General features: G+C 40.8%; 2 protein-coding genes across 5 annotated transcripts in view; both read right to left on the reverse strand.

Moving 5' to 3' along the window:
• The window catches only part of LOC126816614 (3-oxoacyl-[acyl-carrier-protein] reductase FabG), a 121,726-nt gene that overhangs the window by 93,221 nt on the left and 3,782 nt on the right, over positions 1-24,723 (reverse strand). The gene's annotated exons all lie outside the window — the stretch shown is intronic.
• LOC126816385 (sushi, von Willebrand factor type A, EGF and pentraxin domain-containing protein 1) lies at positions 156-24,723 on the reverse strand. 4 transcript variants are annotated; one of them, XM_050542855.2, is made up of 20 exons: positions 24,685-24,723; positions 24,002-24,041; positions 23,650-23,692; positions 22,882-23,060; positions 22,179-22,333; positions 21,403-21,557; positions 20,761-20,839; positions 20,048-20,198; positions 18,871-19,066; positions 17,990-18,160; positions 16,590-16,760; positions 15,674-15,844; positions 15,344-15,514; positions 14,055-14,222; positions 12,460-12,630; positions 11,091-11,258; positions 8,870-9,040; positions 4,263-4,433; positions 2,869-3,072; positions 156-206 (listed from the first exon to the last, which is right to left on the reverse strand). In XM_050542855.2, the coding sequence occupies exons 2-19, from the start codon at positions 24,035-24,037 to the stop codon at positions 2,879-2,881; spliced, it is 2,721 nt and encodes a 906-aa protein (XP_050398812.2). In that variant the 5' UTR covers positions 24,038-24,041; positions 24,685-24,723; the 3' UTR covers positions 156-206; positions 2,869-2,878. The 4 variants fall into 4 exon arrangements, with proteins under 4 accessions (XP_050398812.2, XP_050398822.2, XP_050398915.2 ...); XM_050542865.2 differs by lacking the exons at positions 15,344-15,514; positions 24,685-24,723; XM_050542958.2 differs by lacking the exons at positions 14,055-14,222; positions 15,344-15,514; positions 15,674-15,844; positions 24,685-24,723.

Raw genomic sequence — 24,723 nt, forward strand, 5'->3', positions numbered from 1 at the left:
GTACACATGGAGTGAATTTAAAAGCCGTTGGATGTTTAAAGTCAGTTGCTGGCTGGACAGAGGTATAATAGGGACACCCGCAAGGTAGACTCGGATTCTCTATAACACGAATATATTCCTTATATGTAAAAAAAAAAACCCCAAACAAACTGACATTTTATCGTGATATTGTTTATTCAAGGCCTCATCCCCGACTTCATCCCATGCTGAAAAAAAAAATTAGAAAGGATTATATTTCATTAAAGCTGGCTGTAAGGCTAAATATTACCGTTATTCAGAATTTTTACGACTAGTTAAATTTCACGTGACAGAACGAATTGTTTTCGGGCTCTGTCTAGCCTGTAGTTGCAAGTCGTTTGAGGGTGAACATTCGCCGTAACAAGTTCAACTGGGGTCTGCGTAAAACGTTTTTGTAAGCGAGACTTATTAAAACTGGAAATAACGCAATCGATTCACGCTCGCTGGGCTTTTATAAGAAAGCTTCGGATTAGTTTAGCGCTGTATTTTAATCACCCGTAGATGTTGGGCCGAACATTGTAGCAATGACTTATTAGGATATTAACACGATATGCATTTGTAACATTTAATACACAAAAACTTCGCGTAAACTTTACTGACCGCTACACATACCCAATTGACTCCACATAGCTAACTGTTTGCATCACATGGTTTGGCAACCGGCAAGTGACAAATTTCGTCGCTTAAATAGTTTTGCACGTGCTCGATTTATATATGCATTTCAACAGGCCCGTGGCACATGACACCACATTTCCAAATAACTGAACGGCGGACACCAACATATCGGACTACATGAGGTTATGGGTCTACAGAAATGCTGTACACAGATTCGATCCCAGTCATTCTCAAAGAGGAAAATGAAAAATTGGTTCAGAATGCATTGTATGTGTTCCTATGAACATAATTTTGGGTTATTGAAACACACCCAACACCAAGCGAAATATCTAAACATATGAAATATTTGTTAAATGCAAGCCGTCAAACATTAGCCACGTGGCTTGAATTGGGTCATAGGTACTGTTCAGTATGACTGAAATCTACGCGGCGGCTTTATGTACAAGACAATATAATTTCGTATATAATATCCTGATAAACCGTGCCCTAAATCAGATCTTTTGTCGTTATACAGGGGGACTTATTTCCAAATATACTCAGCCAAATTAAAACCTTTTTTCTTCTAGTAAGTCAAATAAATTTTAAAGTGTTTCTAACAGATAAGTAAGAAGCGTTTAATTTCATAAAATTGTAAAGTCACGTGGATCACGTGATCTGAGCATATAAAAATGAAAAACCTGAAAAAAACACGTGCAAACACAAACTCGTGAGGTCAATCGATGCAAGTTTGCTTAAACTTAACACGCACACGTAACTTGAACTGGAAAAAACAAATTAATTTTCATCTTTGTTAGACAATGCCGCGCCTTTCAAATGTAGAACGTCTACGTGCTGTAGGTAGGCTCTATGCTGGCCGGTCTGTGTTCACTGTTGCAAGAGCCTTTAATTGTTCACGCCAGATAATCTTAGAATGAGAGTGCTTCAAACAAGAACTATTGCCGACCGCCCAAGGGCGGGAGCACCACGTCACTCCAGGAAGATCAAGCAATACGATTACGTCATCTTAGAAAGATTTGTCACTGCAACCTCCACAAGTAGAGGTGTTTGGTGGAAGGGTAACTGCACAAACTGTTCGAAATCGCTTGCAGGCTGCTGGTCTTCGAGCTCTGAGGCCCTATAATGGACCAATATTGACACCTCTTCATCGCCGTAACCGACTTGTGGGCCACAAGACGCATAAGATTTACTCAAAGACAGTGGAAATCGTTTGTCTTTAGTGACAAATCTCGATTCACTTCGTACAGCAGACGAGGTGAACGTTACGCTCAAGTATGCGTCAGAGGGTTCTTTTTGTGCACATGGACGTTCTCTTGTTGTCCAAGGGAACTTAAATGCTGTCCAGTACAGGGATCAGATTTTGCAACCCGTTCTTCCGTTTATGCAGAGACATGGGCCTGGACTAACGTTTCAACAAGACAATGCTCGACCCCATAAAGCAATTGGTACCCAGATTTTTTTTTAAGAAATGCCGATGTCCAAGTCCTGGATTGGCCGTCGCTTAGCCCCGACCTTAATCCTATTGAACACATCTGGGACGAAATGGGTCGACGTGTTCGTCAGCAAGTGAATCCACCATTGACGTTGCAGGACCTTCAACATGCTCTTGCTGAGCAGTGGCGACGTCTTCCTCGGGTAGTGTTTACTAATGTTCTGAGATTCATGAACAGACGTTGTGTCGCAGTACGAGACGCTAGTGGAGGCCAAAACCGTTACTAAACACTTTATTCCGGTTGTTCTCCAAGTCTGAATTTCATTTTGGGGGTACTGCGACATCACGAACGTTATCAATGTCAAGGACTTTCGGCGAGACGTATTCTTGCTTTCTGTTGATGTGAAGGTCGATTGTACATACACTAAAATAGTTGTGTTAAACCAAATATTAAAAATCTAGTCCCAAAAATTCCGAGTGTCAAGTTTTTAATTTGGCCGAGTATATTTAACATTTACTGCAACGTTGTTGAAACTTGTTGGTCTTGCCCCTTTTAGGAGATGCTCAGTCCGAGCAACACTAAGTCTAATTTTAATATTCGATAGCGCGTGTCATTTTCAGCCGTGGGAGTAATTAGAAGGGCCCCCCCGAGAAAACCCATAAGCCTTAACTGTCGACCCTATTCCTCGTCTAGTACAGGATTGAAATCAAATGGCACTCGATTCAATCAGCATCTAAAGTTAACGCACCAGAAAACTGGACCATTATACCTCGCCCCGTTAAAAAAAAGTATTAAAGATACTTACTAAATCTTTATCAGCATGTAAATCTTAATGGTGGGAAAGAACCATTTTTACAAACAAGGACTCCTGTTGGAAAAGTTTTTGGGAAGACCGGCTTCCTGCCATTATTACAGCCAAGTTGTATGGTATCGCCTTCTCTATTACCAGTTATACGTACAATACGTGCAGCACCCTGCATAGTCGGCGTTCTGCATCTTTTATCTGTAACTAAAAGGGTTTTTTTTTATTATGCAATGCCCCGATGGAAGTAAATCATCCGAATATACAACGGGCTATTTTGCTAGTATGGGTCTGAACAGCTATTGCATAGCTTTTGGGCATGCCCATGTTCCCCAAGCAGCGACCGCAAGATTTACAATCTGTAGCCGTGGCTAGTTTTGTCCGAAATCCCGAACTTTCTCCCTTTTACTACAGAAAAAAAAAGTCTGAAATGATAAGTTTACAATCATTGGACGGGCAGATTAGATAAAGAGAAGTGGGTTTAACAAGGTCATTTCCGGACTAACATGGTTCGATTTCATTTCAATAATTCGTTTGCGCGTAGAGTCTTTACCAGTGGAAGGTAACCGGAGAAAGTCCACTGGGTTGGACGGGTAACCCTACTCCTTGTCACATAGGACCGAGGAATAGAAACCACACCAGTTGACTCAATGACAGATCTTATTAACGTGCACGTGCCGACAATTCGGTCATCCAGGCCCACCCGCAATAATAAAAAGTAATTAATGTTTGAATAGTAAGTTAAGTGGTTCACCTAATGCTTAAAGCGGAAAAGCCTAGGTGGAAAAATTACAGCAGCTTTGAGTGAAGGAAACGTTCAAGTCGATTATCGCAGCTAGACATTTCAGTCTGAATGTCTAGACATGTTTTCGAAGATATTTTCTATTATGGAATCCTGGGTCCAAAGCTAGGTCCTAGTTAAATCGAAATACCGTTTTCGAGATGCCATAAGTCATTTTCAAAACAAATCTGGTATAATATTTCTATACTGTGTATTATAAAATTGTGTAAGTGATAAAACCTGTCATTTCTAGACAGAAATAGTACAATAATTTAAATTATTTATGTGTAGGGATTTGGCAGTGACGGAAAACTGAAGGACACGGAGAAACACGAGTTCAGACGGGGACGCTACTGGTCCTGTAAAATTGTGCGAGCCGAAACCATACCACCTGCTCTGAAAAGCCTTACGATAAGGCGCGCGCTACACTCGCCCCCCCCCCCTCCACCCGCCATTCTTATATACAACATGACCAATCAGGCCGCCCCTACCCATCAGGCGACACCGACCTACTAGCAGGCACCCCCTCCCCAGGTAAACCCCCGACTCCCCCCCTTACATCTAAACTGTCGTTATTTCATTACTGAAAAGTTGGTCAGAAATAAGATTTACTTACTTGTACAGGTTGGTCTTGTCGACCATTTGTTAGTCAATAAACACTGAACCCTTGCAGAACCGGTCATAGCATATCCAATATTACACTTGTAAATTGCGAAATTCGGGAAATACGTCAGTGTAAATGTTCTGTTACCGTTTGCTATAGCTGGTGGAGTTCCACAAAGTATTCCTTAAAATAGATATTAAATTTATAAAGACGCCATACAATCAACCATGAAACTAGCAACTAGAAAAAAGCGTTCCTATTAAGGACACTGCTGGGATCTTAAACCTTCAGACTTGAACATGTAATGTGAATTTCGCGTTTAAATACCATTTGGTATATAATGTGCTACCAGAAAAGTAGGACATAACCCCATTTCCGTAGGGATTCCTCATTTCCTTAGTGGCACAAAAACGAGGCCCCATTTACATATTGGCATGCAAGGAAAAGACACCCCTGGCAGTTGGAATTAATATAAGAGTAGACCGATAGTACACTGTATAGAGTATGTCCATCTTCATTATCGCATTCCAACTGTTGAGTTATCTTTGACGTTTAGACGAAAGATTATAGGGGTTCCTTGTCGGGCCCTCCCCTTAACACCAACCAGAGAACGACAGAAAAACCCGATGAAGATTTTTGGGCCAACGCAGGGATCGCACACGAGACCTCCAGGTCAGCGAGTCAGTCAAGTCTTAGGAAGTCGCCATGGCTCTCAATTTACGACACATCCAGATCACTCCGTCGAGTCCTTCAGACGTTTGACCGACAATTAGGTCATTTCAAGACTGTGTGGAACTTGACCACATTCCAAATATAAATTTATCGCGGATCTTGGTTACGGTTGATCGGGAACAAAGATTTGCAGAAACGAAAAGTGATGCAAAGAAAACCGAGTTATTGTTTACATAAAATATATACTGACTGGAGCCGAGATCATAACAGATACGTCCATTTTTTTTTAGGGATAAAAATATTTTAAAAACTCACTTCACATTTTAAGCAAAATTATATTTTAATCCAATCTGATTAAAACATCCTATTTAGTTTCGTTTTTATAGTTCAAAATTTTGTTTTTACTTGTCTTTACAACACTAAGATTGGTATTGATATGTTCTTATTGGCGTGATGGATTAGCCAATAAAACTGTTACGGCGAGCTGAAGGCGGGTTTTGCACGGAACTGGGTAATCCATTAGCAACATCAATGCCGATTAATAAATCAAATGTCAGACGTCATAGGGTCAAAAGCCGCTCGTATGACCTCTGAAGCGACCTATCGCTACAACCGGTCCGATCTACATCTAGTGTAGGGTCATGGAAAGTATAAAAAAACGAAAAAGATTTTGTATTTCAATCCGGTAGGCCTTTAATTAACCGAAGTCGTTATTTCGACAAATATGTTTCCGGCAGGTGGATCACAAATCTGATTCGATGTTATATAACGGAAATTAGGCGATCTTTATGAATTAAGGCATTCATTCAACCTATTAAACGTTCTCAGTTCACTGAACTGAATGTGAAATCCGCCGTTTCCAGTAACTAAGTGGACATTCATTAGAGAATGAAAATACTGGGGTGTAAGGGGCGTTTTGGAAGTAGTAAGCGTTTCCCGCTTCTTACAGATCGACCACTACTTAAATCAGATGCCGATATCACGAGTTATTCCTGCAAACCAAGATATGAAATGTCACATCGCAATCTGAACGATAGACTCACCCTACCTGCAGAGAAGTGACTGACACGGTGAATAGCCCGATATCCATATGACGTTTAAACGTCACAGGTCATGAGGTCACCTCAAACGTAAACATTATGATCTTATCAACATTACAAGACACAATGTTACATTGTAAACAAAGCCTTCTCGCAGCCTTTAGGACTGTATAATCCTTACAGAACGCCTTATCGCTTCTTCCAATGATTCCAATGATTTAACAAAAATAACATCTACAACTCTAGATTTGACGTCGGCATATTTGCACTTCGGTCGTGTCTATTTCAGATAAATTAATTTTTAGCGTGGGGATTGACTAAAAATTAATTTCAGTTCAAATTTAAAACTTTAACACATTTTAAAAAAAAAAAAATAGCCAAATTCTTGCTGGGATTACCGAGCAAAATGGCCATTCACTGTAAACGTGCGAAAAAAGCCAGCTACCATTTAATTTTCGTACGTTAGTTACGTACGGTCACATCGAAGAAAATTACAAAGGGTTAAAATCAGCCCTAAAATTCAATCTGAATAGGCAATTTGTTGTGACGGCAAAAGATAGTGACGCAGAATTACTATATTGAATATACGTGGTTTAGCCTGTAGAATTTACAATTCAATCGACTGTAAAACCAGAAAGCATATAACTATACGGTTACAAATATGAAACCAGCCGCTGCCAGACGGGATAAGCCCATATTTTCGAGAGATGGATAGAGAAGTGATTTTTCCTACAATCAAGGGCCATAATTCAGGAAATTACAATTTGATATGAGCAAATATCGAAAGGAACCAAGATCTTTGGGTTATAAAACTTACTTTCAAGTTTCAACAAAATCGGATAACAATTGTGACCTCTATAGGGTCCACAACCTTGATATACCATATTTTTACGCTATTCGAGAACGAAGTGCCGCGATTCGTCCGTCAGTTTTGGGCCGATTTTCACGAAATTCGAACTCAGCTGTCCTTGGGTGTAACGGCGAGACGTTTTTTTAAAAAAAAAATCTGATAAAAATTATGACCTCTAGGGTCCACAAGCTAAAAACGATTCATGAAGTTATAAATTACGGTCCGATATGCGCGAACATCGAAAGAAACATCTTTGGGTTATAAACTTACACTTCAAGTTTCAACAAAATCGGATAAAAATTATGACCTCTATAGGGTCCACAAGCTAAAAACGCGATTTTTCGTAAAATCAGGGGCCATAATTCAGGAAGTTACGGTCCGATATGCGGGAATATCGAAAGGAACCGAGATCTTTGGTTATAAATTTACATATCAAGTTTCAACAAAATCGGATAAAAATTGTGACCTCTAGGGTCCACAACCTTGATACCATATTTTAACGCTATTTGAGAACGTACGGCGGCCATTTTGTCTGTCAATTTTTACGAAATTTGAACTCGGGTCGTCCTTGACGATATAATACCGTTTTTCAAATCGGATAAAAATTGTGACCTCTATAGGGTCCACAAGCCAAAAACGCGATTTTTTGTACAATCGGGGCCATAATTCAGGAAGTTACGGTCTGATATGCGGGAATATCGAAAGGAATTGAGATTTTTATGTTATAAACACAATTCAAGTTTCAACAAAAATTGTGTTCTCTAAGGGTCCACGAGCTAAAAACGTGATTTTTCGTACAAACAGTGGCCATAATCCATTAAGTTTGGATCAGATAAATGCCAATATCGAAAGCAGACGAGTTCTTTGATAAACTTATATTTCAAGTTTCGTCAAAATCTGATAATTGTGACCTGTAGAGTGTCCACAAACAAATTGTGGACGGACAGAGGCGATGATATGTTTCTATAGTAGCACAATATTCATTAGTAATTGGGCCATGCATTAAACAGTAGGTTTAAGGAGACCTAATAAAAGCAGCCTTGTAAAACAAGGAACCAGCGGCTGCCAGGCAGGATACGCCCACATTCGAGAGATGGAGAGAGAACAAGCTAAAAAGAAAGTGATTTTTCCTACAATTAAGGGCCATTGTAAAGAGGGGGAACTAAATTCTCCTCGCCACACATTCATCCAAATTTGGATGGTATCGATGGTATATTTTCCTATTGTTAACAAACCAGCGGTTGCCAGTCAAGATACGCCTGCATTCGGCAAGAGACGAAGTAAAAAGGCGATTTTTCGTAGAATCTGGGCCATAAATCCAGAAATATGGAAAGGAATTGAAATCTTTGGGATAAACTTAAGTTATCAAAATGAAATAAAAATTGTACGTTGTCTAGGTCAAAACAAGCGGCTATTTTGTTGGGCCGATTCGTTTCTATTTCTCCTAAATTCGAATTTTTCGTACAATCCGGGGTCATCTATGAAGTTACTGTCCGATATGCGCAAATAGCGAAAGGAACAGATTTTTGGTATGGCACTCTTTTACTCTATTTTGCGTACAAGGAGCCGCCATTTTGTCACAGTTTGTGCGATTTTTTACGAAAATTGAACCTCAACCGTCATTAGGGTATAATGGCGATACATTTAAACGTTTTTAAATCGGATAATAGTTACTCCTTTCGAATTTACAAGCGAAAATACTTTTACTTTTCGTAAAATCAGGCTCATAATTCAGGAAGGAACCAAGATCTTTAGGAGACATCTTTAGTTTCGTCAATCTAATAAAAACAAATTTTACCTGTAAAGTGTCCACAAAATGAAACAGAGGTACGAATACATGATGGACGCTGGCGGTGACGACTATACGTCCACATGAAAATGTGGGCGTATAAAAACGGTATACATAATTTGATACATCTTTATTTAATATGAATCGCCCTCGAATACATACATTTTAAAGACATTCAGCACCATAGCGTAAGGACATGTAAACACATAACAAAAATATTATTCCATAGAATTTTTTAACGGTTTTCTGTATTCCATAAAATACTTACGTCCACAAGTTGGTAATCTACCCCATTTACCAGTTGATAAACATGCCACATTCCGATTTCCCACAATTCTAAACGCGTAATTACAACCATAGACGACGGTACTACCATAAGTAGTTTTTGTATATCTCTTGATTCCATTCCTCATATTTGGTGGAATTCCACAATTCTTTACTGTGAAAAAAAAAATACATTTATATACACGCAAAGAAACATCCATGCCAGACAGGTCTACATTATGGAAGGGATGAACAGGAGCTATAAATGCTACTTCGAATAAAAGGCCACAACCTAGGAAGTTACGGTCTGATATCGAAAGGAATGGAGATCGGATTATAAATCCATTTTAAGTTTCAAAATCGGATAAAAAAATTTATCCTGTAGAGAACAAAACGTGAACGGACGTCCGGAACCGCGGAAACGCACATAGGGCGTCTACAATATACGTCCAAATCTGTATACTTCAGAATTAAAACAAAAAAGTGGTAATTATTACTAAAATAGATTTTAACCTTGTTAAATTGAAATTTGCGTTTCAGGACAATTGAAATCGAGTTTATTTAAAATTGATTGCACCTGCGCAGTCCCGTTTATGTCGGGAGGCATACGCTTAGGAACCGACTGTTACAGATCTATGGGAGCGTTTCATACGTTGTATAGCAATATTTGCACATGTCAGACTGTCGTAGAAGATATGGAATAAATTAGTTAAATGCGTATTATTCGTTTCGAAATGTACCCGTGGGCTGGCCTTTGAACGTTGCATTTTGAATAACTCAAAAGCTTCAATGGAAATAATGCGTATTAAGTAAAATAAGTTCAATTTCGTAGTTCTTGTATTTTTGGATATGTAGAATTACTTAACACATGTGGACGAGTTTCGGGAATTTATAAACAAGATTAACGGAGCATGGTCCGACTCAGACTACATATTTTGTCTCTTTCAATCGAATCCAAGTAGCCAATGTTCCGGTGCCTACATTTGAAACGTCATCCCCTATACCTTTCCAATGATAAATACCAAAAGTGCCATCCTCATTGACATAATGCACTTACTCAAAATGATACACCTCCGGATAAAAATATTGCCCCAAAACCACACGAGTAAATACTTTGCATATGGTCCTTCCAATACGAAATCTGCCATTTTTAACCAATGTACAGTGCTTTTCCATGACATTAGATAGTCAGTCGGTTCAGATTTGGTTGAATCTGTCGTTATATTTCAATATATAAAATTTGGTAAAGATACAATATGGACGACTGTATCAAGAACTGACCGTTATCACTATAATAAGTCAACCAGCGGTTTCTTCAAAGTTACAAAATTGTGACTTCTAAACCTTGATATACCATATATTTACACTATTTGCGTACGAGGAGCGACCATTTTGTCCGGCAGTTTTGGTCCGATTTTCACATCGGATAATCATGAACTCTAGAGGGAACACAAGCCAAAAACGCGATTTTCGTACAATCCGGGGCAATAATTCAGGAATCCCATACCCCCAAATATCGAAAGGAACCAAGATCTTTGAGGGCGACGACAATAAACGTCCATATTAAAATTTCAGACAAATTCCTTCACTCTAGCCGAGAAGAACCTTTTTTTAAAATCTCGTAGCCTTGATTTCATGGTTACCGCAGTCATCGTAATTAAAGTCTCGATTATCTATTTTTGCGTTTAATCATTATGGACGTTCAACAGCAGATCGATTCAAAATCTAATGAAAATCTGGCATCTACATGTAGTATTTATTATGCCCTTTTCATTTTAACAATGTCTAATAGTTTGCCTATGGCAGGTCTTAGGCCTAAATAAAAAAAATTGCCTCTTTGCAAAATCCATGTTTGATAAAGGGTTAGGTTGGGTGTCCCAAGTTAAATGATTTTAGTTACACATTATGCAAGAGAAATTTGTCCATTGTAGGTCTTCAGGCCCAATTGGATATTTATTAACATTTCAAGACCATAATCAACTCTCGATGCCATCGTTTGCTCCGAATTCGAATCCATCTGCCATTCAGTTATGATAACTGAAAAACTGGATACGAGACGGTTAAATATGTAACAGTAGTAGTAATCGAGGCGATCTAAATTTGAATCATCTAGGTTTAGAAGTTAGTGTTGTAATCAAGAACCCGACATAAGACCCAATACTGTCACAATGGGATCTCGAGGTTAGCAAGCCAGCGTTGATAAAACAAATGTAAATCAGACTCACTGACACAGGTTGGTCTGGGCGCCCATTGTCTCGTAGATAAGCACCGAACCGCTCCAGATCCTCTCATATTATATCCAACATTACACCTGTATGTTGCGGCATTCGGGAAATACGTTCGTACAACAGTTCTAGCTCCGTTTGCAATATATGGCGGGGTTCCACAGTTAGCTTAAAAAGATAAGTTCCTGAATATACCAACCACATCTATAATAGGCTATAGAAAAATCCTTTCCAAGACAAATGTGGGGAGTTTTAAGGGGGTACAAGACAGCAATAATGTAAAGTTTGATCTACATTAAATTTATCCAGTTAGCCTACTTTTAAAAAACCCCCAGCTAATGCCAGACACGCGTTTTCGAAGTACAGTAGATGCGGTATCTCATGGGCGTTTTTTATTTTTGGAAGCAACGTGTTTTTAAAAGGCGCAGATTTTAAAATGGCCTTATAGAACCTATGCATTCGGGTACATCTATCTACAATAAAATTTAGAACGCCACCTCACCGACCGAGGCCAATGCCGACCGGCATCCTCCATTCAGTATGCCACTCAAGGGGTAAACTTAGCCGAACAGCAGGGCTACGGCCTACATCGAATTTATACTGCCTAGGGATTTTTTTTATGTGCACGCGAATGTATCCACGGGACCTTGATTTTCAGTCCCATCCGAACGACTACGTCGTAAGGCCCAACTTTCCGGCAGTGCCGACAAGGAGACCACGCCGGAATAATCCGGCTTGAACTTTCTCGGGCAATGCAATGAAGTTTAACGACCTACTGTTCTGCTCCGAACTGGGCCACTGAAAACGGTCTGCCAATGCAGGGATCGAACATGGGACCTCCAAGTTAGCTAGTCAGCGTTGATTAGACCAATGTAAAATCACACTCACCGACACAAGTTGGTCTGGCCGCCCATCGTCCCGTTGATAAGCACCGAACCACTCATATCCAGCATTACACCCGTGTGTTGCGGCATTGGTGTAATAGGTTCGTACAGCGGTTCTAGCTCCGTTTCCAAGTGGCGGAGGTTCCAGTTCTTAGCTCATGTTACGAAGGTAAACTTTGGCCTAACAGCAGCGCTACGGCCTACATCGAATTTATACTGCCAAGGGAATTTGTTTTTACGTGTACGCGAATGTGTACGCCAAGAGATTTTTTTTTTTAGGGCACGCGAATGTAAACACGGGACCTTTAATTTTCGTCCCATCCGAACGACTCTTTACGTTGCCAGGCCCTCTTTCCGGCAGTGCCGACACGGAGACTACGCCGGAATAATCCCGATGAATTCTCTCGGCCAATGCAGGCATCGAACATGGACCTCTAGGTTAGCAAGCATTCGTCTACGAATAGACGAATGTAAATCAGACTCACCGGCACAGGTTGGTCTGGCCGCCCATCGCCCCGTAGATAAGCACCGAACCACTCCAGATCCTACCATTGTATATCCAGCATTACACCTGTATGCTGCGGCATTCGGGAAATACGTTCGTACAGCGGTAAAAGCTCCGTTTCCAATAAGTGGCGGCTTTCCACAGTTTTTAGCTTAAAAAAGAAAAGTTCGTGAATATACCAACCACAGTTATATAGGCTATGTGAACACCTTTTCCAAGACAACGTTTCCCCAAACATCCGACACGGGGAGTTTTAAGGGGGTACAGGACAGCAAGATTGTAAAGTTCAGTTAGCCTACTTTTAAAAAAAAAAAAAAATGAGTTAATGCCACATTTATTGTTCACACGTTTTCGGGGGTAAAGTAGATGCGGCAATTTCATGGACGTTTTATTTTTGGAAGCAAGGATTTTTAAAATGGCGCAGATTTTAAAATAGCCTTATAGAATCTACGCATTCGGGTACGTCTATCTACAATAAAATTTAGAACGCCACCTCACCGACTGAGGCTAATGCAGACCGGCATCCTCCATCCAGTATGCTACTGAAGGGGTAAACTTTACCCGAACAGCAGGGCTACGGCCTACATCGAATTTATATTGCCAAGGGATTTTTTTTTTTATGTGCACGCGAATGTAAACACGGGACCTTGATTTTTCGTCCCATCCGAACGACTACGTTGCCAGGCCCCCATTTCCGGCAGTGTCAATGAGACCTCGCCGGAATAATCCGGATGAAATATCTCGGCCAATGCAATGAGGTTTAACGACCTACTGTTCTGCTCCGAACTGGGCTAATGAAAATGGTCGGCCAATGCAGGGATCGAACATGAGATCTCCAAGTTAGCTAGTCAGCGTCGTTTAGACCAATGTAAAATCAGACTCACCGACACAAGTTGGTCTGGCCGCCCATCGTCCCGTTGATGATGCACCGAACCACTCATATCCAGCATTACACCTGTATGTTGCGGTATTAGGTTCGTACAGCCGTTCTACCTCCGTTTCCAAGTGGCGGGCGTTCCACAGTTCTTTCGTCCCATCCGGATGACTCGCGTTGCCCCATGGTGGCAGTCTTTGCGGCAGTGCCGACAAAGAGACCACGCCGGAGCAGCGATGAACTATCTCGGCCGTGATTGGTAATCAATTCAACGAGTAAAACTTATTTAGATGAAATTTCTCGGTCAATGCAGGGATCGAACATGTGTTACATAGCGACAGGTGTTATAGACGCTTCGTGCCATTTTGACACGAAAAAGTGATTTTAACGAATACAAACGAATGACAGACGGGGCTAGTCGGGGCGTCTAGAAGTTAACTTGGGACCAGGCAGGTCCGAGTCGAAGATCCGACATGCAAGTTAGTGGGGAGTTGGCACAATCGTGCCGTGCAAGCCAAGCTAGGACCAAGGCTCCCTCAAAACAGCTAATTACGGAGTCTAAGTTTTGTACATAATGTTAGAATAAAAGTATCATAGTATCATATGAAGTTAAAGTGTTGTAATCAAGACCCAATACTGTCACAATGGGATCTCGAGGTTAGCAAGCCAGCGTTGATTAGACCAATGTAAATCAGACTCACCGACACAAACTGGTATGGGCGCCCATCGTCTCGTAGATAAGCACCGAACCACTCCAGATCCTCTCATATTATAGCCAGCATTACACCTGTATGTTGCGGCATTCGGGAAATACGTTCGTACAGCACTTCTAGCTCCGTTTGCAATATTTGGCGGGGTTCCACAGTTAGCTTAAAAAGATAAGTTCCTGAATATACCAACCACATCTATAAAGATGATAGAAACATCCTTTCCAAGACAGTTTCCCCCCGAACAGCTGATGTGGGGAGTTTTAAGGGGGTACAAGACAGCAATATTGTAAAGTTGATCTACATTAAATTTATCCAGTTAGCCTACTTTAAAAAAAAAACCCAGCTAATGCCAGACACGCGTTTTCGAAGTACAGTAGATGCGGTAATTCATGGGTGTTTTATTTTTGGCGCAGATTTTAAAATGGCCTTATAGAATCTACGCATTCGGGTACGTCTATCTACAATAAAATTTAGAACGCCACCTCACCGACTGAGGCTGAAAGGGTAAACTTAGCCGAACAGCAGGGCTACGGCCTACATCGAATTTATACTGCCAAGGGATTTTTTTTTATGTGCACGCGAATGTAAAGACGGGACCTTGATTTTTAGTCCCATCCGAACGACTACGCTGCCAGGCCCCCTTTCCGGCAGTGCCGACAAGGATACCACGCCGGAACAATCCGGATGAACTTTCTCGGCCAAGGCAATTAAGTTTAACGACCTACTGTTATGCTCCGAACTGGGCCAATGAAAACGGCCGGCCAATGCAGGGATCGAACATGGGATCTCCAAGTTAGCTAGTCGGCGTTGATTAGACCAATGTAAAATCAGACTCGCCGACACAAGTTGGTCTGGCCGCCCATCGTCCCGTTGATAAGCACCGAACCACTCATTATATCCAGCATTACACCCGTGTGTTGCGGCATTGGTGCAATAGGTTCGTACAGCGGTTCTAGCTCCGTTTCCAAGTGGCGGGGTTCCAGTTCTTAGCTCGTGTTACGAAGGTAAACTTTGTCCTAACAGCAGGCGCTACGGCCTACATGAATTTATACTGCCAAGGGATTGTTTTTACGTGCACGCGAATGTAAACACAGGACCTTGATATTTCGTCCCATCCGAACGACTCTTTACGTTGCCAGGCCCTCTTTCCGGCAGTGCCGACACGGAGACTACGCCGGAATAATCCCGATGAATTTTCTCGGCCAATGCAGGGATCGAACATAGGACCTCTAGGTTAGCAAGCCATCGTCTACGATTAGACGTATGTAAATCAGACTCACCGGCACAGGTTGGTCTGGCCGCCCATCGCCCCGTAGATAAGCACCGAACCACACCAGATCCTATCATTGCATATCCAGCATTACACCTGTATGCTGCGGCATTCGGGAAATATGTTCGTACAGCGGTTCTAGCTCCGTTTCCAATAAGTGGCGGGGTTCCACAGTTTTTAGCTTAAAGAAAAGTTCGTGAATATACCAACCACATTTATATATATATATATATAGGCTATGGAAACACCTTTTCCAAGACAACGTTTCCCCAAACATCTGACACGGGGAGTTTTAAGGGGGTACAGGACAGCAAGATAGACGAATGTAAATCAGACTCACCGGCACAGGTTGGTCTGGCCGCCCATCGCCCCGTAGATAAGCACCGAACCACTCCAGATCCTACCATTGTATATCCAGCATTACACCTGTATGCTGCGGCATTCGGGAAATACGTTCGTACAGCGGTAAAAGCTCCGTTTCCAATAAGTGGCGGCTTTCCACAGTCTTTAGCTTAAAAAAGAAAAGTTCGTGAATATACCAACCACAGTTATATAGGCTATGTGAACACCTTTTCCAAGACAACGTTTCCCCAAACATCCGACACGGGGAGTTTTAAGGGGGTACAGGACGGCAAGATTGTAAAGTTCACTTATTTATTCAGTTAGCCTACTTTTAAAAAAAATGAGTTAATGCCACATTTATTGTTCACACACTCGTTTTCGGGGGTAAAGTAGATGCGGCAATTTCATGGGCGTTTTATTTTTGGAAGCAAGGAGTTTTTAAAATGGCGCAGATTTTAAAATAGCCTTATAGAATCTACGCATTCGGGTACGTCTATCTACAATAAAATTTAGAACGCCACCTCACCGACTGAGGCTAATGCCGACCGGAATCCTCCATCCAGTATGCTACTGAAGGGGTAAACTTTACCCGAACAGCAGGGCTACGGCCTACATCGAATTTATATTGCCAAGGAATTTTTTTTTTATGTGCACGCGAATGTAAACATGGGACCTTGATTTTTCGTCCCATCCGAACGACTACGTTGCCAGGCCCCATATCCGGCAGTGTCAACAATGAGACCACGCCGGAATAATCCGGCTTGAACTTTCTCGGCCAATGCAATGAGGTTTAACGACCTACTGTTCTGCTCCGAACTGGTCTAATGAAAATGGTCGGCCAATGCAGGGATCGAACATGAGATCTCCAAGTTAGCTAGTCAGCGTTGTTTAGACCAATGTAAAATCAGACTCACCGACACAAGTTGGTCTGGCCGCCCATCGCCCGGTAGATAAGCACCGAACCACTCCAGATCCTCTCATATTATATCCAGCATTACACCTGTATGTTGCGGCATTCGGGAAATACGTTCGTACAGCGGTAAAAGCTCCGTTTCCAATAAGTGGCGGCCTTCCACAGTTTTTAGCTTAAAAAGAAAAGTTCGTGAATATACCAACCACATTTATATACAGGCTATGGAAACACCTTTTCCAAGACAACGTTTCCCCAAACATCTGACACGGGGAGTTTTAAGGGGGTACAGGACAGCAAGATTGTAAAGTTCAGTTATTAATCTAGTTAGCCTACTTTAAAAAAAAAAAAAAAAGTCTAATGCCACATTTATGGTACACTCGTTTTCGGGGGTAAAGTAGATGCGGCAATTTCATGGCCGTTTATTTTTGGAAGTAACGCGTTTTTAACATGGCGCAGATTTTAAAATGGCCTTACAGAACCTACGCATTCGGGTACGTATATCTACAATAAAATTTAGAACGCCACCTCACCGACCGAGGCTAATGCCGACCGGCATCCTCCATTCAATATGCTACTGAAGGGGTAAACTTTACCCGAACAGCAGGGCTACGGCCTACATCGAATTTATACTGCCAAGGGATTTTTTTTTTTTATGTGCACGCGAATGTAAACACGGGACCTTGATTTTTAGTCCCATCCGAACGACTACGTTGCCAAGCCCCATTTCCGGAAGTGCCAACAAGACCACGCCGGAATAATCCGGATGAACTTTCTCGGCCAATGCAATTAAGTTTAACGACCTACTGTTTTGCTCCGAATTGGGTTAATGGAAACGGTCGGTCAATGCAGGGATCGAACATTGAGATCTCCAAGATAGTCAGCGTTGATTATAGGCCAATGTAAAATCAGACTCACCGACAAAAGTTGGTCTGGCCGCCCATCATCCCGTTGATAAGCACCGAACAATATCCAGCATTACACCTGTATGTTGTGGCATTGGGGTAATAAGTTCGAACAGCGGTTCTAGCTCCGTTTCCAAGTGGCGGCGTTCCAGTTCTAAGCTTATGCAACGAAGGTAAACTTTAGCCTAAGAGCAGCGCTACGGCCTACATCGAATTTATACCGCCAAGAGATTTTACGTTGCCAGGCCTTCTTTCCGGCAGTTCTACGGCCTACATCGAATTTATACTGCCAAGAGATTTTTTTTTCGTGCACGCGAATGTAAACACCGGACCTTGATTTTTCGTCCCATCCTTACGACTATGTTGCCAGGCCCCATTTCCGACAGTGCCGACACGGAGACTACGCCGGAATAATCTCGATGAACTTTCTCGGTCAATGCAGGGATCGAACATAGGACCTCTAGGTTAGCAAGCCATAGGCGAATGCAAATCAACTCACCGGCACAGGTTGGTCTGGCCGACCATAGTCCCGTTGATAAGCACCGAACCACTCCAGATCCGATCATATTATATCCAGCATTACACCTGTATGCTGCGGCATTCGGGAAATATGTTCGTACAGCGGTTCTAGCTCCGTTTCCAATAAGTGGCGGGGTTCCACAGTTTTTAGCTTAAAGAAAAGTTCGTGAATATACCAACCACATTTATATATATATATAGGCTATGGAAACACCTTTTCCAAGACAACGTTTCCCCAAACATCTGACACGGGGAGTTTTAAGGGGGTACAGGACAGCAAGATTGTAAAGTTCAGTTATCCAGTTAACCTACTTTTATATAAAAAAAAAAAATGAGCCAATGTCACATTTATGGTCCACAATTGTTTTCCGGGGTAAAGTAGATGCGCCAATTTCATGGGCGTTTTATTTTTGGAAGCAACGCGTTTTTAAAATGGTGTTTTAAAAAATGGCCTTGTAGAACCTATGGATTCTTTGGGTACGTTTATGTACAGTACAATAGAATGATACGACGCCTCTTCATCAACTGGGTTTACATGAAGACGGGCATACAACACGGGGGACATTTTACACAGACATTGACTAATCTTGTAATTCCAACTGTCGCCCCCCCCCCCCCATTTTATGTGACGCCAATGAGAACTCCTATTAATCCCGTTCGAAATATTAGACAGATGCCCAATAAAACTGACAATCCAGAGGAACGTTCTTGCCAAACGCCAGTAACAGGATTTCACCAGGTTAGCGAGCCGTAGTCTCACTGAGCTACCGCGACAGTGTACGAAACATCAAAATGTTTTGGCGATCCAGGTTTTCGCCAAGGTAAAGTTGATAGATCTGAATACAACCAGTTCACACTTACCAGTACAAGTAATTTTTGGCACAGTCCACATTCCATCCGGTCCACAAGCCGACACTCCAGTAAATAATTTGTTAAAGCCCGGGTTACAGATGAACGTACAGACAGATTTGTACTTATAACCTCCTACACAGGTACCTCTTTTACCGTTGATTATTGCGAATACGGGGGGTCCATTACATACGGTGTCACATGACGACTAAAAAAAAAATACCACGCATTATACATATCCGACCCTAACGACAGACACTAATTGCCCGGTTCTTCGTGCTGACAAGCGGATTTCAGAACACAAGTCTAAAGCCAAAACTAATGTATCCGCAATAGCAGAACATATCAGCAAGAACCAGGGCCACGAACCAGACTGGAAGAATGTCCAAACCTTAGCCATGCATAAACACCAAAAGAAAAACAGGAAAATCATAGAAGCTATCCAAATCAAACGCCACAGCCCAGAACCGAATAGAGATACAGGTTTATACATACCAAAGGTCTATGATGAACTAATTAAGATGGAGAAATAATTGTCAATTGGCCCATAGTTTTCCTATTTCGTTTCTTTTGGACATTTCTAGTTATATAACCTAATTTCAATCACATTGTTTTCTTTTGTTTGTTCCTTTTGGTCATTTCTAGTTATTATAAAACCAAACTCCATCGTATTGCTTTCTACCCTCCACCCCCTCCCGTTTATAACTTGATAATTCAAGAATAATCTTGATAGCCTTGGAAAATAATCGAGAGAAACTGGTTTTTACAATCGCGTAAACAGAACGGTGGATCGAGATAGGAAAGTGGAAAAATAACCAATTATTGTGCTGGCAGTTATAAAACCGTGCTTTCAAAACGGAATACGCGAGAACCAACAATGGACTTATTCAAAAAATGTCTTTCTGCATATTATCTCGACAAATTGTCCACTTGTGGATACACGCCTTCCCACAATGCACTGAAAACAACGTTCAAGCATAGATACATATTAAACGTTTGAGGAAATAAACAGTATTAAGCGAATAATACGTTTAGTTCCATCGATATCTTCAGGTTTTAAATACACATTAGACGCATAATAACAGTTTCTTTAACATTTTAATAAAGATTAGACCCAACAATTTTATATAATTGGTTTCAACGCTTGGTTAAAAATACTGCAAATAAGTTAATGTCTAAAAATACGAACCCCACCACAGTTTGTGCATAATGTTACATTACATTCAACCGATAGACTCTTACTGTCATCTAAATGATAGCCTTCAAAATAGGGGCTACGAAAAGTTTTTCCGGAAGTTATAAAGCCATCCTGTTTCCTGAATACCAATCCATCGCCACATCTGTAAAAAAATAGGGGAGCATCAACACTGGAGTAAGGAATGTGACGTTATGAACTACGGCATACGAGAAAATTGTGGCCAGTGTGGAGAGGGGAGGACTGAGTAGATAATAGTACAACTCTTTTCTTAAGTACGACATGCGCAAAGGCTATTTAATGTGTGGAAGGACAACTTTGCATGGAAAGTTTTAAATGATTTAGTTTTAAAAAACTGTTTTTACATGTAACTTTTCAATACAATTATAATGTATGAATAAATGTCTAGAAGTTTTCTAGAGGAAAAAAAATGCCGCTCCTAACTGTATAGTTAATAAAGGCAGATAAAAAAAATCTAAAGCCGACTGTAACCAAAAGGCCAAATATTTGTTAAAGAGTCGTCAAACTTTTACGGCTTAATGTGCACACTATTTTACGTGCGATGGCTATTTAAAGCCAAATATAAACGCAACGGGACCATTCTATATCCTGTAATCAATTTTGGGCCGTCATTTACAACTACGCATTCGATGTGACGAGTTCAACTGCAACAAATGTGGAAACTTAAAAATTTAAGGCAGACTTACCCAGCTCGCAATATAGCATAACGTTTTCCACTACTAGACACAGCATCACAGTGAACTGGTTTCAACCCTACACCTTTACCTAAAATAGTTAATTTTAGAAACAATTTCGTTGGGTCATACATAAACATCCTAAGTGCCAAATTTTACGAAAACTTTTTCTCGTTTTCCGAATACCTATATCCACCTTTTTGGGTTAAGAATTTCTCAGAGATATAGCCATAAATGGAGTATTTAATGAAGGCGGTCGTCGCAGATGATCATTTGAAAATCACTTAAAGCGTCTCCCACTCTCCAATCACACCTTAGTCAATTCCAGTGCTGGTAAAGCAGAAAAACAAGGTTTTTGCACTAAACTAATCGAGTGAATATTAAATTTCATTCAGGAAAAACATCGCGATTTTCGACGGAATGAGTGGACGGAATGGGTGTAAATAACTAATTCCAAAACAGTACTGTACACTGTCCGTTGGCAGGCTCTCTCCTCCCTCACTGACAAGGCGGAACTATACGAGAATATCGTCACTTAACATTATATAGCCCTGAAAAGTACATATTCGCCCCCCCCCCCCAATACCCAATTCGATTGTGACCATAATGTAACGCCGATTTACCCCCGCCCATCATTAAAACAAATTGACTTACTGGGACCATTGTATATTCCATATATAGTATACTTTCTATCTATATTCATATCGCCTTTAACATCATCATTATGAACATCTTGAATACTCAATTTTAATTGGCTGCTGGGTACAGTAGATCCTATGATTGTACCAAGTTCGCGAGGTGCTATGAAGCTGAAAACAAAATCCCAGTTTCACAATAGTTTTAAAACTGGATGAAACTGTTCAAAATAAAATAGGGTTTAACGTCTGGGGGTGGGTGGAATGGTTAGCGCGTGCGCGTTGTATGTATCCTAAGGTTATGCCCTCGAGTCAACTGGCGTGGTCTCCATTCTCCGGCAAGTAGGGTTGCCCGTGCAAACTCATTGGGTTTCCTCCGGGTCCCCCCCCCACTGCTAAAGACCCCTAAGCGCAAGCGAATTATTGAAATTGAATCCGTTTATCCCGAAATTACCTAGTTGGCGTCAGTAGGCTTTAAACCCATTTCTCTAGTCCGACTGGGCTAATGAAGACGCATATTGAAAACGGTTTGCTCTGGGGGACAATATTGCACGAACAGCGGCGTACGGTCTACTAGCCAATGCCAACTGCCAAGGGATTTTACGTGCACGTCAATGTACGATGTTTACAAGGCTGCCATCTGGGATGAAACGGTTGTCAAGTATAGCAACTAATTTAAAAATATTTGACCATGTTAGTTGTCTTATTCTAGCCATTAATTCTTAGTTTTGCGTTTTCGGGGGGGGGGGGGGATTGTCATTGCACTGAATGTTTAAATGACATAATATAACCTACTTGTCAAGAACATTATGTTGAGGCGAGGCATGTTTTCCATATTGATCATATGTACAAACTACTGTCGTTATTTTATCTTTGGTTAAAATCAAACTACCAACTTCACCATATCTTACTAACACGTCTACAGAATATGTATACGATCCAGTACGTTGCTGTAAAATACATCGCATGTGTAATAAAAACTACCAACTTCAACCATAAAATAATAAAATGTAATATACTCTTCAAAAAAAAAAACGTAGGGGATATCCAGAATACAAAACTGCACTGCCGTTTTTTTTTTGTTTTTTTATTAGAGGTAACCAGTGTATGTGTTAATCCAAACTGTCAAAAGTGAAAATGGACGTTTTTGATTTGTCTCAATTGAGTAATTGCTCCACCAATCCTCAAGACATTCAGCAATTCGCCGTGGCATGCTCCTAATCAACCGTCCAATCACGGTTTGGGGCAATCGGACCCACTCTTGCAGTACCACGGCCAATTTTTGCAGAATTGTCGCTTGACATTGACGAACACGTCTCCCAAACGTAACACTAAAGCAAAAATACGAAGATTGTTTAGTGGGAAAATTGTCCACATGCGTTCAGATTCTAACCGGAAGGTGGCGTGTCCATCTAGTCTATTTCGAATTTGAATGTCAAGACCTCCAACGTGTACATGGAAACGGACTAGCCGAATAAAACATAATTAAGTTACTTACATGCCATCTACAGGTTTTTTTAGCTGAAGTTAAAGTACCAGGGAGGGTGTAATGAACTTTATCTGTCGTTGTAAAAGTCTGATCACCACCATAGCAACGCGCTCGAGCGGATATAGCCACATCCGTTAATATATTCACAACTGGGTTGTTTACCTTTGTTGTACCACATTTGACGGATACTGAAAAGATAGCGAATGGTTCGATATCAAAATAGACACCAGAATGCAACTTCACAAAACAAGGTCTATCTAGTTTTTAAATGACGTCATTAAAAATGAGAACGCTAGATCGAAGACGGTACTGCACATTTAGCATACTGAAAAGTATGAAGTGAGCCAATTCACACCACACTGTTCATCACCTGGTTGGCTTGACAGTAATGCCACATTTCGTCTTGGAATAGTTTTGCTGTATTGGCATATACATCAACGAAATTGGCTCGCATATTTAAATAGTATAATGTAAATGTATAAATTATGTCAACGTCAGACAACGTCTCGGAATATAAGCATTTCAAGATCAAAATTCTTACTAAATCTTGCCTAGCATACAATATTGACAATGTAATGTATATATCACGCGCCATATTGATTTTGACTGCGAAGACATTTCGTCGATAATCTCACAATATGTACTACATTTAACACTCGCTTTATTGCAGCATAATTCTTATACACCCCCACCGTCAATAATTTGATCATATATCATACCGTTATTTACAGAAAATAAAAGCTGAATAATTCGGCTAGAGCGAATGACAATACTTACTATCCAGAATATAGTTTACGGCATTTCCACCACTTAAAGCCAACTGGGGAAAAAAAGCAGAATTAAAGCCAACTGAAAAGGCAGTCATGTCATACACAATAAAATCATATCTGCTATGAATATACCACAACAATTAGAACATGGATATGTTAAATTGGCGCGAAAAAGATTGGATTCAAGTGCAAATCACTTCTGATCTGGCATAATGAAATGCGGTTTAATGTCATTTTTCAGCATCGACCGAGTCCAATGAAGGCAGGCATACGTTAGACAGGGTGCATTTGAAGGGAAATATTGCCCTAACAGCAATTGGATTCCATCTACCAATGACTGAATATAAAATAAAACTTACCAATAATAAACAACAGGGTAATACTGTATTGACCATCGTGCTAAAAAGAAATATATTAGGTAGGAGACAGATTACGGGTGTTGAAATGTTTTGTTTCTTCTCTATTATTGCAATGGTGAGGTGTTATTACCATCCCAGTCCCTCAATGAATGGCCGGGTTGTATTTGACAAGTTATACCCATTAACATCAGACAAAGTTGTGTCAATTCGATGCCATTAAACCCGGTCATCCCCCCCCCCCCCACAGTCCAAAATAGGTTATCTGCCCTCTATATGAAATTAGTCCTGCTTAACCAGCTTACCGACCGTTCTCCGGCTGATTGACAGGCCAGGGTGATGAAGACCCATTTTCTACGAAACCTTACAGAAAGCTACATCACTAAATCTAAGTTAGAAACACGCATGTTAACAACTCAACGATGTTTGAGAACCTTGGAAAAAAACCGGAAATACTAGTATGCTCTTCTTGCCTAACGAAGGAGCTTCGGGATACTAATTTTACTGAACTAAAAAGATGCCACTCCTAACGTTATACATTATACAGCAGACAAAGATTTAATTCCATCCCATTCGCCAAAAAAGACACAGTTTGTGTAAGTGATATAAACAAATGTTAAGATCGTAAATCTTTACATAATAAACTAAAAAATTACTACATAAAACATTTGATGAGACAAACTAACAATATACTCCACACTCCTGTCTGTAGTCAAGCCTGAACT

The sequence above is a fragment of the Patella vulgata genome, chromosome 1 (assembly GCF_932274485.2).
Source record: "Patella vulgata chromosome 1, xgPatVulg1.2, whole genome shotgun sequence".
Lineage (NCBI taxonomy): Eukaryota > Metazoa > Mollusca > Gastropoda > Patellidae > Patella > Patella vulgata.